Raw genomic sequence first — 16,642 nt, 5'->3', positions numbered from 1 at the left:
GATGTACAATCCTCTTGAGCTGAAATTCCAACTGTCACATACCTTATCACAGTATCCCCATCTTTAGCGAACTTCGAACGCCTAACCGAGCGAGATGGCGCGATGGTTAGCACATTGGACTCGCATTCGAGAAGCCGACGGTTCAAACCCGGGTCCGGCCACCCTGATTTAGGCTTTCTGTGATTTCCCTAAATCGCTTCAGGCAAATTCCGGGAAGTGGCATAGCCGATTTCCTTCCCCATCCTTCCCTCATCCGGTGGGACTGATGACCTCGCTGTTTAGCCCCCCGCCCCCCCCCCCCCCCCAACGAATCAAACGCATCTCATTTTTCCTCAGAATGTCAGTAACCCACTTTCTTCTAGACTGATTCTTCCATACGATTCTTTTAAACTTCAGTCTACTTTTCATCAGTACAGAGTTGAGGTCTGCTCCTGTGTAAGCCTTACAATTAACACTTGATTTCGGAATCTCTGTTTGAGCGTGATGTAATCCAGTTGGAATCTTCCAGTTTCCATGTAGACCTTGTTTACTTGTGATTGTTCAACAGCATAGTCGATATTACCAGCTGAAATTTATTGCGGAACTCAATTAGTCTTCGTTCTCTTTCATTCCTATTACCAAGCCCATATTCTCCTGCAACCCTTTCTTCTCCTCCTTCTCCTTCCCCCGCATTCCAGTACCCATGAATTTTGTGAACTGAATTGCCTGTTCAATATGAAACATCCCCTTAGAAAAATTATACATGACTGTGCTTAAACTGATACACAGTATTTTTAGCGCAACGCATTCTGACTTTCAATAATCCCTACAAAAGAATAGCCCTGACTAACAATGACCTATACCTTTCATGAATCACTTACCTCACAATAATAGTACAAACTGCAATACAGCGAGCGCCACTACTGCCAGCTAAATAAAAGATTCAAACAACTGAAGGCACTAACTACTGATAGACATAGTTAGCAAATGAAAGATTTTAATAGAGAACAAACAATGTATTTACCTTAATAGTGTTCAAAGGTCATAATATATATATAGCAGCTCATGACATCCAATAATACAAATTTACTCTTTCTGATGGACACAAGTCCAGATCGTCCGCTCTCAAAACTCCGCCATCTCTCTCCCCACATCCACCACTGCTGGCGGCTCACCTCCAACTGCACAACGCTACGCGCTGTTAACAGCCAACTGCCCAACACTACAATGGCGAATATTCCAACAATGCAAACCAGCCACAGACTGCACACAGCACAGTCAGTGATTTTCATATAGAGCGCTACGTGGCGTTACCAATATAAAAACCTAAACAGCCTACTTACAAATATCATTACATACTTTATCTCTTTCAACTTCTGCTTGCGACATCGGCAAGTATACCAGTTGCCGGTGTTGGTTTGCTGTCAGTTCTGATTAGAAAAACCCTATTACTGAACTGTTCAGACTAATTCAGGGTCTCTTCCACCTTCCTACTCATAACGAATCCTACTCCCGTTATACCATTTTCTGCTGCTATTAATATTACCCTACACTCATTTAATCAGAAATCCTTCTGGCCCTAACTATATCTAGATTTAGTCTTACAAGGGAACCTCCCCATCGCACCCCTCTCAGATTTAGTTATAAGTTGGCATTGTGGATAGGCCTTGAAAAACGGAACACAGATCAATCGAGAAAACAGGAAGAAGTTGTGTGGAACTATGAAAAAAATAAGCAAAATATACAAACTGAGTAGCCCATGGGCAAGATTCGCAACATCAAGGAAAGTGTGAGCTGAGGAGCGCCGTGGTCCCGTGGTTAGCGTGAGCAGCTGCGGAACGAGAGGTCCTTGGTTCAAGTCCTCCCTCGAGTGGAAAGTTTCCTTTTTTTATCTTCGCAATGATCTGTCCGTTCGTTTATTGACATCTCTGTTCACTGTAATAAGTTTAGTGTCTGTGTTTTGCGACCGCGCCGCAAAACCGTGCGATTAGTAGACGAAAGGATGTGCCTCTCCCATGGGAACTGAAAACATTTGATCGTAAGATAATAGGTCAACCGATTCCTCCACAGGAAAACACGTCTGATATATTCTATACGACACTGGCGACGGCATGTGCGTCACATGACAGGAATATGTTGTCGACCCACCTAACTTGCACACTTGGCGAATGGGTAAAAAGATTCTTCTGCCTTGCCCGATTTAGGTTTTCTTGTGGATGTGATAATCACTCCCAAAAAAGTGATGAAAACATAACGGACGGACAGATAATAATTGTCTGAAAATAAAAAATTAAATTTTTCATTCGATGCAAGACTTGAACCAGGGACCTTTCGTTCCGCAGCTTCTCACGCTAACCACGAGACCACGGCGCTCCTTAGGTGCCACTCTCCTTGATGTGGCATATCTTGAGCATGGACTACTCAGTCTGTATATTTTGCTTATTTTTTCATAGCTCCACACAACTTCTTCCTGTTTTCTCGATTGATCTATCAACTGTGCCAGCTTATAACTAAATCTGAGGGGGATGCGATGGGAAGGTTCCCTTGTTAGCAGTTCCCTTTTCAAATTTTTTAGCTTCCGTACCATATTCAAACTTCTGACTTTCTACCCCCCGACTCGTTGTTCCATCTTTTTCTCATGATCACCTCCTCCTTGGCAGCGCCATCCCACAGATCTGAATGAGGGATTAATTCAGAATCTTTTGCTAACGGTGAGATCATCATGACACTTTACAATTACAGATCACATGTGATACGGATACACATTATCCGTCTTTAATGTAGTGGTTTCCATTACCTCCTGCATCCTCATACCTTTTACCATTTCCAATTCTTCCGCCTTTAAGGGTCAGTTTCCCAGCCCAAGCACAAGAGAGTGCCCTGGACTGCTCTTTGACCCTCTTTGACACGGCTGTTAGCAGAATGAGCGTGATTTCTTTTGTCATAAGTCTTCGACGGCCATTGCTGATGGTCTTTGTGCACAATTGAAGCCTTGGCTAGGTTCGAAATCAGTTCCCAGGACGTTTTGATTACTAGTCAACGACACTACTCCTAGACCGTGTGCTACAGTCTGCAACCGCGCGACCGCTACGGTCGCAGGTTCGAATCCTGCCTCGGGCATGGTTGTGTCTGATGTCCTTAGGTTAGTTAGGTTCAAGTAGTTCTAAGTTCTAGGGGACTGATGACCTCAGAAGTTAAGTCCCATAGTGCTCAGAGCCATTTGAACCATTTTGGACCTAGACCGTGTGCAGGTATGCATGACATTGTAATTCATATTGTTTTAACAACATCTTGATTGATTGCAAGAACATTTCATTTTCAGTCACTGGTGACATTTCAAAATTTACAGAAAAAAATAATCAGATATAAATGGAAAAAAGTTAGGTAGCATGTTTGTATTATAGTGTTACAACCTATGTCAAAAACACGAATGTATTGCCATTTTCTTATGAAAATGAACTAGACTGTATCCAGATATGAGATCCTATGTAGAGCTTTACCTAAGAAGAACCCTCTGCAATTGGTAGAGGTGTCTGATAGGGACCTTCAGACACCGGCCAGCCTGGGTGTGGTTTTTAGGTGGTTTTCCACATCCCTTAGGTGAATACCAGCCTGGTCCCCTCGTCTGGCCTCAGTTACATGACTCGCAGACATCGAAACACGTTTGCACTGTCCCATGGATTACACTAGATGTAGACAGCTGGGGTACACTAATTCCATCCCGGGTGAAGGGGGGGGGGGTCGGGATGAAAGGAAGGGCATCTGGCCACCCCTTAACATTAACCACGGCGACCCAGCGAAACTGCGGGATAAAGACACAAGCAAAAGAAGAATAAAATTATATCGTTTTTATGGATTCAGTGCACAACAGTAATTTTGACTGATTTTTTTTTTTTTCGTACGCATTGTGTCAAAAGTGCAGATAGGGACCTTCAGACACCTTGTGTGTTTTCTCGTACCATGAGTAGCTTTGCCTCAGATGAGATAAGTGAAAATGGCACGAGGTTTACACGAGGTATCTCGCTGGTAATGTCGTTTCATGCCGTGTTTCCATCCTCAGGACACGAAGATGGAGGCGCTGGTGGAGCAGCTGAAGCAGTACTCGGAGAGTGGCATTCCCAGGCACGTCCGCGCAGATCCAGATGAGTACGAGACCCACCGTGGTGAGTTTCTGCCTCAGTCGCCGTCTACAGCCTGCATTTGTACTCTGCCAGAGACTTAAGTAGGTTTGGATATGGAGACGTATCACAACAACACAATGTCTGACACTTTTAGCACCCAATACACCTGGAACACTACTGTTTATCAACACTGTTGTATCTAGACAAGACAGCCTAGACACAATGAGAGGAAGCCGAAAGGCACGCGCTAAGCTCACGCAGAATAGAGATAGGTCTGCAACAGGACACGTAATGAATGCTATAAAGAAAAGTACGTAGCTGCTGGAATACTTAACTTTAATCCATCCTTGTGGTACATAGCTCTTGACGATACAAGTGAGACTCTTTAGATACAAGCTATGTAAGACTAATGGCGCCTTGCTAGGTCGTAGCCATTGACTTAGCTGAAGGCTATTCTAACTATCTGCTCTGCAAATGAGCGAGGCTTCGTCAGTGTGCATCGCTAGCTACGTCGTCCGTACAACTGGGGCGAGTGCTAGTAAGCCTCTCGAGACCTGCCGTGTGGTGGCGCTCGGTCTGCGATCACTGACAGTGGCGACACGCGGGTCCGACGTATACTAACGGACCGCGGCCGATTTAAAGGCTACCACCTAGCAAGTGTGGTGTCTGGCGGTGACACCACAAACACCACCACCACCTCCATCACCACAACTATTGCCAAGTGATCACGATGGTCAATCACATTATCAATATGGTCATTTACGTGACTACTGTCTTCATTTACATGATCGAAAGAAAGTGGATTTCCGTGCAAATGAATACTGCATGCATTTTTGTATGTGTTGACCATTCGAGGAGTAAATGCTTGTTTCGAAGAGTTTTTCGATATAATAGCATGAGGTTAGATATTTATCACGCTTATTATATCATTTTTATAACCGCCAGGTCAGCCGAGAGCGCTAATTCACTGCCTCCTGGACTCAGGTAGGCGCGCCAGCCCCGGATCGAATCCGCCCGACGGATTGACGACGAAGGCCAGTGTGCTGGCCAGCCTGGGTATGGTTTTTAGGTGGTTTTCCACATCCCACTTGGTGAATACCGGGCTGGTCCCCGCATGCCGCCTCAGTTACATGACTCGCAGCCATCTAAACACGTTTGCACTATTTCATAAAACTAGATGCAAACAGCTGCGGTACACTAATTCTATCCCAGGGGAGTGGAAGGGGAGGGGGGGGGGGGGGTACGGGATGGAAGGAAGGGCATCTGGCCACCCCTTAATATTCACCATGGCAACTCTGCGAAACCATGGGATAAAGACACAAGCAAAAGAAGAAGAAGATTATATAATTTTTATGGATTCACTACATGACAGTAATTTTCACTGATTTTTTTCGTATGCATTGTGCCAAAAGTGCAGAATATGAGTAATTTTGCGAATTTTGGTAGTGAGCTCAAGGCCCTAGTTCGGCTGGGTAGCAGTCAGTATAAGTCAGCACGCTTTGTGCCTTCTCTCACTACTGCCAATCCTTGCTGTCTACTGTAAATGATACGAATTATTGTACATGAGTGTTGCTGCACGAAATTATGTTGGCAGCACTGTAGCAGGTACTTCCATTCACTGCAGTCGCCTCTGACGTAGCTCAATATGAAATTTACGGGCTGTGTATCAATTATTATTAAGCAATTAATTAATTATTAAGCCGTTAATTAATTTAACCAGTTGTGAGCCGGGCGTTGGTTCGTGTAACTGTGTGTAAGAGTAAATTACGCCCAAAAGCACGTCACTGAACCAGTTTCTTCCCGCTTTGGTATTACGAAGTCGGTCGACAATGCAACGCTTCCCACGGTTTTTTTTATAAGACATCATATTCGTCGTTGACTTTACAAATTATTTATTTAACTATTGCAGCGCCGGCGTTTGTGTCATTCTCAAGTGGCACTACAAAAGAGGTCCCTCCTGCACATGTGAGACTTTAAAATCCTCCGACATATTTGCAAGTCATCGTCAAAAGTAGACGTTTTTCTTTCCACATCACACACTCGCTTGATGTTAACTGTATTTCTACAGTGAAAAGGCCTAATTTTTTACGGTGACATGTATACATCTCGGAGGATTTTAAAGTCACGTGTGTTGAAACAAAATCTTTTGCAGTACCACTTGAAAATGACCCAAATGTCTAAATTGCAGTAGTGAAATAAACAATTTCTACAGTCAATGTCCTTTAAAAAATTCTACATGAGTGTGCACCTCAATCGTGAGAAGTTAATCATTTTCCATTGTCGCTAGCAAACGAAAGCCGCTGATATCTTACCACTCAGGATCTGATGAATTCGGGTACCTCATACATTTGTCTCGGATTCTAAAGTTTAGTAATGGCTTCTAGAATTGTCCGAAATTTTTTCAACAATGCACTTAACCACTTCTTGTAAAATACACTCCTGGAAATGGAAAAAAAAAACACATTGACACCGGTGTGTCAGACCTACCATACTTGCTCCGGACACTGCGAGAGGGCTGTACAAGCAATGATCACACGCACGGCACAGCGGACACACCAGGAACCGCGGTGTTAGCCGTCGAATGGCGCTAGCTGCGCAGCCTTTGTGCACCGCCGCCGTCAGTGTCAGCCAGTTTGCCGTGGCATACGGAGCTCCATCGCAGTCTTTAACACTGGTAGCATGCCGCGACAGCGTGGACGTGAACCGTATGTGCAGTTGACGGACTTTGAGCGAGGGCGTATAGTGGGCATGCGGGAGGCCGAGTGGACGTACCGCCGAATTGCTCAACACGTGGGGCGTGAGGTCTCCACAGTACATCGATGTTGTCGCCAGTGGTCGGCGGAAGGTGCACGTGCCCGTCGACCTGGGACCGGACCGCAGCGACGCACGGATGCACGCCAAGACCGTAGGATCCTACGCAGTGCCGTAGGGGACCGCACCGCCACTTCCCAGCAAATTAGGGACACTGTTGCTCCTGGGGTATCGGCGAGGACCATTCGCAACCGTCTCCATGAAGCTGGGCTACGGTCCCGCACACCGTTAGGCCGTCTTCCGCTCAGGCCCCAACATCGTGCAGCCCGCCTCCAGTGGTGTCGCGACAGGCGTGAATGGAGGGACGAATGGAGACGTGTCGTCTTCAGCGATGAGAGTCGCTTCTGCCTTGGTGCCAATGATGGTCGTATGCGTGTTTGGCGCCGTGCAGGTGAGCGCCACAATCAGGACTGCATACGACCGAGGCACACAGGGCCAACACCCGGCATCATGGTGTGGGGAGCGATCTCCTACACTGGCCGTACACCACTGGTGATCGTCGAGGGGACGCTGAATAGTGCACGGTACATCCAAACCGTCATCGAACCCATCGTTCTACCATTCCTAGACCGGCAAGGGAACTTGCTGTTCCAACAGGACAATGCACGTCCGCATGTATCCCGTGCCACCCAACGTGCTCTAGAAGGTGTAAGTCAACTACCCTGGCCAGCAAGATCTCCGGATCTGTCCCCCATTGAGCATGTTTGGGACTGGATGAAGCGTCGTCTCACGCGGTCTGCACGTCCAGCACGAACGCTGGTCCAACTGAGGCGCCAGGTGGAAATGGCATGGCAAGCCGTTCCACAGGACTACATCCAGCATCTTTACGATCGTCTCCATGGGAGAATAGCAGCCTGCATTGCTGCGAAAGGTGGATATACACTGTACTAGTGCCGACATTGTGCATGCTCTGTTGCCTGTGTCTATGTGCCTGTGGTTCTGTCAGTGTGATCATGTGATGTATCTGACCCCAGGAATGTGTCAATAAAGTTTCCCCTTCCTGGGACAATGAATTCACGGTGTTCTTATTTCAATTTCCAGGAGTGTAGTCACAGACGTATAAGTACGTGGTATCACGTAACATTCCGCCAGTGCGGACGGTATTTGCTTCGTGATACATTACACGTGTTAAAATGGACCGTTTACCAATTGCGGAAAAGGTCGATATCGTGTTGATGTGTGGCTATTGTGATCAAAATGCCCAACGGGCGTGTGCTATGTATGCTGCTCGGTATCCTGGACAACATCATCCAAGTGTCCGGACGGTTCGCCGGATACTTACGTCATTTAAGGAAACAGAAAGTGTTCAGCCACATGTGAAACGTCAACCACGACCTGCAACAAATGATGATGCCCAAGTAGGTGTTTTAGCTGCTGTCGCGTCTAATCCGCACACCAGTAGCAGACCAACTGCGCGAGAATCGGGATATTCAAAAATGTAGGTGTTGAGAATGCTATATCAACATCGATTGCACGCGTACCATTTTTCAATGCACCAGGAATTGCATGGCGACGACTTTGAACGCAGTGTACAGTTCTGCTACTGGGCACAAGAGAAATTACAGGATGATAACAGATTTTTCTGCACGCGTTCTATTTAGCGACCAACAGCGGTAACGCAAACCGGCATAACACGCACTATTGGGCAACGGAAAATCCACGATGGCTGCGACAAATGGAACATCAGCGACCTTGGCGGGTTAATCTATGGTGCGGCATTATGGGAGGAAGGATAATTGGCCCCCATTTTATCGATGGCAAACTAAATGGTGGAATGTATGCTGATTTCCTACGTAATGTTCTGCCGATGTTACTACAAGATGTTTCACTGCATGACAGAATGGCGATGTACTTCCAACATGATGGATGACCGGCACATAGCTCGCGTGCGGTTGAAGCGGTATTGAATAGCATATTTCGTGACAGCTGCATTGGTCGTCGAAGCACCATGCCGTGGCCCGTATCTAACGTCCTCGGGTTTGTTTCTGCGGGGAAAGTTGAAGGATATTTGCCATCGTGATCCACCGACAACGCCTGACAACATGCGTCAGCGCATTGTCAATGGATGTGCGAACATTACGGATGGCGAACTACTCGCTGTTGAGAGGAATGTCGTTACACGTATTGCCAAATGCATTGTGGTTAACGGACATCATTTTGAGCATTTATTGCATTAAAGTGGTATTTACAGGTAATCACGCTGTAGCAGCATGCGTTCTCAGAAATGATAAGTTCACAAAGGTACATGTATCACGTTGGAACAACCGAAATAGAATGCTGAAACATACCTACGTTCTGTATTTTAATTTAAAAAACCTACCTGTTACGAAGTGTTCGTCTAAAATTGTGTGCCATATGTTTATGACTATTACAGCGCCATCTATAACAAAGGGAAAAAAGTGGTCCCACTAAAAAATTCATATTTCTTTACGTACTACACGAATATGTAATAAAAAATGGGAGTTCCTATTTAAAAAAAAACGCAGTTGATAGCCGTTTGACTATGGCAGCGCAATCTAGCGGGCCAACCATAGCGCCATCTCGTTTCCCCGTTCAAGCTAGACGAGTTTCATTCTTTGTAGTTTTTTCGTTTGACGTTTCTTTCGTGAGATATTTGGCCCAGTCACGTTCAATAGACCACCTTGTATATGTAAACTGTAGTGACAAATGAAAATTTGTACCAAGGTCAGCATTGGAACCCAGGTCCCGCCCTCACTATGCAAATGGCACACTGGCTTTGTGCAACTGCATGGACTGCCCTAGCATCTCTCCTCCTCAATCCCAATTCTCATTCAGCCCTCAGCCCACGTGGTATTCCCTATAGACTGCAAAAGCTTTGCAGGGGTTTCCATCTCCTATATCTGGATTTCAGGCAGGATCGCCTGTTTCGTTCGATGCTGAGATGGTACTCCAATACAGTTGGAGAGTTTCTCCAGTGCTGTTCGGGTTTAGGGGAAATACCAAATGGGCTGAGGCGTGAATGGCAACTAGGACTGAGGAGGGGCATGTTAGGTTTGTCCGCGCAGTTGTGCAAAGCCACTGTATGTCAGCTACCTAGTGACCAGGAGAACCGAGCTCAACTCCCGGCCTCGGTACAAATTTTCATTTGCCACTTCTGTCTCCACATATGCGTCACAGATATTTGAGACTTGAAAAGGTCTCTCGAATCATATAGTTGCTATTGCCTAGATGATTGGTATGACATACTTTGAGATCACTGCCAAGGTATTCCTAAATTCTGGCCACGTATAATTGCGTTCCAGAGGTGGAGCATCATACTCTAAAGCAGGTGGCCGAATTTTTTTCGGCTCACCAGTGTAGTTCATCATTTTAAAATGACTCTCCCCTACACCGAGGTAGTTGCTACGCCTGATTGCAGTGTGTGGTGTTTCGCAGAGGAGCTGGAGCAGATGGGCAAAGGCGACTGGCGGGAGCTGCTGTGCGGGGGCGGCGCCGAGCTGACGGAGCGCCGGCGCCAGCAGCAGGCGGCGCTGTGGGAGCTGCTGGCCACCGAGGCCGCCTACGTCCAGGTCGTCCACGTCGTCACCAGGGTGAGTCAGCGAGCAGGCCGGACCAGCCAGGTTCTGCCACCGCCTCTAACAGCCTCGTCAGTTGATGCGGTAGGGTCTGCTGAGCACTTCATCAAGTGATGCCACCCTGTCACAGTTCCTTTTCAAGTAACCATATACACTGTTTGATCAAACGTTTCCACTGTTGGCCACCAAGGCTGACCACATCCAGGTCATTAATCTTGTCACCCGTGTGCATCTGGCAGCCGGCTGACTTATCTTCTTCCACAGTCGTTAACGGCCTCATCAGGTGGTGCAGTAGGGTCTGCTGAGCACTTCAAGTGGTGCCACCCTGGCACAGTTCCTTTTCAAGGACCCATGTACACTATGTGATCAAAAGTATCCACTGATGGCCACCGAGGCTGCCTATGTCCAGGTCATACACATCATCACCAGGGTGAGTCTGGCAGCTGGACGACCCTGCTTCTTCCACAGTTGCTAATGGCCTCGTCAGGTGATGCAGTAGGGTCTGCTGGGCACTTCAAGTGATGCCACCCTGGCACAGTGCCTTTTCAGGGAACCATATACACTATGTGATCAAAAGTATCCACTGATGGCCACCGAGGCTACCTACGTCCAGGTCATTCACATCGTCACCAGGGTGAGTCTGGCAGCCGGCCGACTCAGCCTCTTCCACAGTCGCTAACGGCCTCATCCGGTGATGCAGTAGGGTCTGCTGGGCACTTCAACTAATGCCACACTGGCACAGTTCCTTTTCAAGGACCCATGTACACTATGTGATCAAAAGTATCCACTGCTGTCCACTCAGGCTGCCTACATGCACTTCATCACCAGCGTGAGTGTGGCAGCCGGCTGACCCAGCATCTGTCACAGTCGCTGATGGTCTCGTCAGATGATGCGGTAGGTCTGCCGGGCACTTCATCGAGTGGAGCTACCCTGGCACAGTTCCTTTTCAGGGAACCATATACAATATGTCAGGGCTTCACAACATACGTGCTCGCGGAGCAAGCTGTGAGCAGCAAGGCGCGAGCATGGAGCAGCGCGAGCACGCTACCCCGACATTCGGACCAGAGCGGAGAGTGGGGAGAGTCATTTGGGGCACACAACAGCTGCTGCCAGTCAATGTAAATCCGTGGCTACCTGCAGGGATATCACTCACGAATTATTACTGCGACAAATGAAACAAATAAAGGAGAATGTACTCGTGCCACATAATTTTATTAGCTTAGTGTATGCCTCTACCATCTGTAGACACTGAAACTAAAGAATTCCACGACAATCCTATATTTTCAACACTTTCTTCAACACTACTTAAAATATCACCTCCGGTTGTAGTGTTCTTCACGGCTACTACATCGAGGAGCTCCTTCCTCACCTGAAGATCTCTATTAACACCTCTAATAAATATGGCAAGCTGCGCTGTTCCAGTGATATCAACACTTTCCTCCAGAGCTAGAGAATACGCCATAAAATCTTTACAGATATTTGCAAGCTGGCTCTGGACGTCGTCTGCCATGTCCTGTATGTGACGCATAATGGTCATGTCAGATAATGACACAATCCGAAACTGTTCAACTTGAGATGGACACAAATGTTCCGCTGCAACTACCAAACATTCTTTTATTAAATCGCCATCAGTGAAGAGGCGCAGGGATTTTGCTAAAAGCAAAGCAATTTTGTAACTCACTCTGAGAGCTGCTTCAGTTGATTTTTCTTCTCTCGTCCAGATCTCCTTCAGATAGCTTCCTTTTAAGTTTAATAACTTCCTGTGCACGATCTGGTCCATCACATTTTCCACGTCCGTAGTCTTTCGCGTGGTACGACATATAATGTCGCTGCAAATTAAATTTCGTAAAATAATTCAGCGTTTTGTGACATACTAAACATTTTGAAACACCATCTTTTTCTGTAAACAGATGCAATTCCTCCCAATGGGGGTTGAACTGCGAAAGCATGGTTGGGGTTACACAACGGCGACTTGACATGATTCTTAACCAGCGAAGTGAATGTTAGAGCTGATCGTAGTACTTTTAACGTTACACAGTCGGCGCGAATTCAATAGGCACGCTGCGGCCCTATTCAAGCGTGCGCGCGCATTTCCCGTCCCTCCCCTCCCTCCGTGCTCAGCGACCTTGCACCTGCTCGTGAGCACGTGCCTGAGCAGACGCGAGTACTCGCGCTCAAAACCGGCCAGTTGTTAAGCCCTGCAATATGTGATCAAAAGTATCCACTGCTGGCCACCGAGGCTGCCTACGTCCAGGTCATACACATCATCACCAGGGTGAGTCTGGCAGATGGCCGACTCAGCTTTTTCCACAGTCGCTAACGGCCTCATCGGGTGATGCAGTAGGGTCTGCTGGGCACTTCAAGTGATGCCACCCTGGCACAGTTCCTTTTCAAGGAACCATAAACAGTGTGTGATCAAAAGTATCCGGATACCCACCTGCTGCCAGGTACTCCATATCAGCGACCTCAGTAGTCATTAGACGTCGTGAGAGAGCAGAATGGGGCGTTCTGCGGAGCTCAATAGACTTCGACGTGGCCAGGTGATTGGGTGTCCCTTGTGTCATACGCGACAGTTCCGCACTCCTAAACATCTCTAGGTCCACTGTTTCTGGTATGATGGTCAGTTGGAAACGTGAAGAGACATGTACAGCACAAAAGCGTACAGTCCGACATCGTCTGTTAACTGACAGAGACTGTCGACAGTTGGAGAGGGTCGTAATGTGTAATAGGCAGACATCTATCCAGACCGTCACACAGGAATTCCAAACTGCATCAGAATCCACTGCAAATACTATGACAGTAAGGCAGGAGGTGAGAAAACTTGGAGAACGTGGTCGAGCGACTGGTCATGAGCCACACATCACGCCGGTAAATGCCAAACGACGCCTCGCTTGGTGTAAGGAGCGTAAACATTGGGCGATTGAACGCTGGAGATACGTTGTGTGGAGTGACCAATCACGGTACACAATGTGGCGATCCGATGGCAAGGTGTGGGTATGGCGAATGCCCGGTGAACGTCATCTACCAGCGTGTGTAGTGCCAACAGTAAAATTCGGAGGCGGTGGTGTTATGGTGTGTTCGTATTTTTCATGGAGGGGGCTTGAACCCCTTTTTGTTTCGCGTGCTACTATCACAGCACAGCCCTACATTGATATTTTAAGCACTTTCTTCCTCCCCACTGTTGTGCAATTCGGGGATGGCATCTTTCAACACGATCGAGCACCTGTTCATAATGCACGGCCTGTGGCGGAGTGGTTACACGACAATAACATCCCTGTAATGGACTGCGGCCTGCACAGGGTCCTGACCTGAATCCTATAGAACACCTCTGGAATGTTTTGGAACGCCGACTTTGTGCTAGGCCTCACCGACCGACATCGATACCTCTCTTTATTGGAGCACTCTGTGAATAATGGGCTGCCATTCTCCAAAAAACCTTCTAGCACCTCACTGAACGTAAGCCTGCGACAGTGGAAGCTGTCATCAAGGCTAATGCAGGGCCAACACCATATTGAATTCCATAATTACCGGTGGAGGGCGCCACAAACTTGTAAATCATTTTCAGCCAGAAAGCAAAGAAAATGAAGAAAATGAACCCTTGAGCTTCAACTGTCAGAATCGCGTTTTGGCATCAACTACATATTCTTTCATGGCCTTCATTAACGAGAAAAATTTGGACGTTATTGCAATTTATGAGCGATATCAAAATTCGATTAAAGAAAAACAAAAGAACTGGTGCAGTTCTCTAGAGTGAAGCAGCGAACGCTAAGCTAGTTGGGCTATATTTGTGGTGTGTGAAGCCCAGATATCAGTCGTCGAAAGCTGTTCGATGTAACTCTCATAAATCCTCTTGAAAATCGACTTCGAAGTTTTCCGAACGTCTTTAATATCTTAAAGTAAGAACCATCTTTTTTTCTCGAGAAACAGCTTGGCTCTGTGTTATAATGCTCGCCCGGCACCTGGGGGTCGTGGGTTCGAGTCCCAGTCTATGCAAATCTTTAAAGGAAGGTACTTGTTCCAACAAGGGAAGCTCCTCATCGCTTCCCGCTCAGATTTAAAGTGGCCAGTGGGTAGCCCGTCAAAAAATGATCAAACGTGTAAACAGGAAGAAGGTGTATCGAATCGTGGAGAAAGAAGCACAATAGAAATAGTGAAGGGTCCAAGCTCGAAATATGCAGGAGCATATTTCAGTGGCAAGGCCGTCGTGGTTATGTGTTTACGGTATTGGACTTGGAAGGGGGAGGGAGGTCTGTGTACAAATCTCACACGTGCACCTGTTTTTTTCACTAAATTATGAACTCTCCGTCCGGTTATTGACGTATGTGTTTGCTGTATTCATATTTGTGAATGTGTCGTGGTGTAACATCCGTTTGCAACAGTGAGGTGTAAGAAAGTGACCTATTTGTTCAACCCAGATGTCACGTGTTATGACTCTTGCGTTCCGGTTTGGAATTTTGACTTTGGAATTCCTGTGATGTCACATAGTTCACACCCGTTTATTATTTGTTTTCATTTGTGTGGAGGGTAGAAGCCGCATCTCGCCTGCTCTCGCTCTTCATGACGTTCACTTGCGATAGTAATATATTCTTACCGTATGACTCACAGTCTATAAGCGATGTATAGAACGACACTACCCAAGATTACAGGAGGAGAACAAACACGTCAAGGACCGGACGGAAAGTTCATAATTTTGTGAAAAAAAAGGAGCACGAGCGAAATTTAAACACGGATCTCCAGCTTGGCAGTCCAACACAGTGACCACATAAGCATGACGCCGTAGCTACACAACTACACTCAGGCTCATAAATTAAGGATAATCCTGATACATGGTGAAACAATGCTCTGGTGGGCGGTTTGCGGGTTTAATTCACCTCGGGGTACGACCATGCGGTGCATTTGACACGCGGAGGTGTGTTGGTGCATGTCAGAGTACGGTGCAGCAAGGAAGTTCAAAATGGTTCAAATGGCTCTAAGCACTATGGGACTTAACATCTGAGGCCATCAGTCCCCTAGACGTAGAACTACTTAAACCTAACTAACCTAAGGACATCACACACATCCATGCCCGAGGTGGGATCCGAACCTGCGACTATAGCAGCAGCGCAGTTCCGGACTTAAGAGCCTAGAACCGCTCGGCCACACCGGCCGGCAGCAAGTAAGTGTGCAGACGTTTTCAGGCGTGCTATGGTGACTGTGTGCTGAAAATGGCTCAAAGAACGCATTTTGATGTCGTTATGAGGGGTAGAATACTAGGGCGACTGGAGGCTGGTCAAACACAGCAGGTCGTAGCACGGGCCCTCCGTGTGCCACAAAGTGTGATCTCAAGATTACGGCAACGATTCCAGCAGGCAGGAAACGTGTCCAGGAGCTACAGTACGGGACGTCCACAGTGTACAACACCACAAGAAGACCGATATCTCACCATCAGTGCCCGCAGACGGCCACGGAGTACTGCAGGTAGCCTCGCTCGGGACCTTACCGCAGCCACTGGAACAGTTGCCTCCAGACACACAGTCTGCAGACGACTGAACAGACACGGTTTATTCGCCCAGAGACCTGAAAGGTGCATTCCACTGACCCCTGGTCACAGGAGAGCCTGTAAAGCCTGGTGTCAAGAACACAGTACATGGTCATTGGAACAGTGGTCCCAGGTTATGTTCACGGACGAGTCCAGGTATAGTCTGAACAGTGATTCTCGCCAGGTTTTCATCTGGCGTGAACCAGGAACCAGATACCAACCCCCTTTCAGTTCGAATACTTATGCCATTTAAAAATACAATTGATCCAATGCATCCTAATTAACACATATATAATTGTCATTATTATTAAAACTCCACGTCTTCTTGTTACTAATTACATATAGCACACAAAAATCGAGTTTCCATTCCTAATTACCGATCATTTATGATTGTTGAAATTAAAAAAAAGAGAATACATATTAATTTATATCGTCCTTATATATTTTACGCTTTACGTGAACGTCTGTTAAAACGTTTACTACAGCCTACCAAGTGTGAGGCGATCATTTCATCACACAGCCACATAGCCCGTCGAAAAATCGATTTTGGTTTATTGTATTGAAGGCTCTCGGAAAGCTTCGAAACTCGAATTTCTGGAGAATTTTTGAGAGTTACATTGAACTGCTTTTGTCCATTGATACATGAGCTCTGAACTTCACGTTTCACGCACATAAAA

At 46.9% G+C, this 16,642-nt stretch overlaps 1 protein-coding gene across 1 annotated transcript in view; it reads left to right on the top strand.

The window, feature by feature from the left end:
• Positions 1-16,642, top strand: part of LOC124553354 (pleckstrin homology domain-containing family G member 5-like) — a 181,818-nt gene that overhangs the window by 18,104 nt on the left and 147,072 nt on the right. Inside the window, exons 3-4 of the mRNA XM_047127228.1 lie at positions 4,040-4,142; positions 10,308-10,462. Of these exons, the coding sequence (XP_046983184.1) occupies positions 4,040-4,142; positions 10,308-10,462 (258 nt within the window). The remainder of the gene's footprint in view (positions 1-4,039; positions 4,143-10,307; positions 10,463-16,642) is intronic.

This window comes from Schistocerca americana, chromosome 11, assembly GCF_021461395.2.
Source record: "Schistocerca americana isolate TAMUIC-IGC-003095 chromosome 11, iqSchAmer2.1, whole genome shotgun sequence".
Lineage (NCBI taxonomy): Eukaryota > Metazoa > Arthropoda > Insecta > Orthoptera > Acrididae > Schistocerca > Schistocerca americana.
The sequence above is the reverse complement of the archived record's forward strand: the minus strand, read 5'-3'. Positions and strand labels throughout refer to the sequence as shown.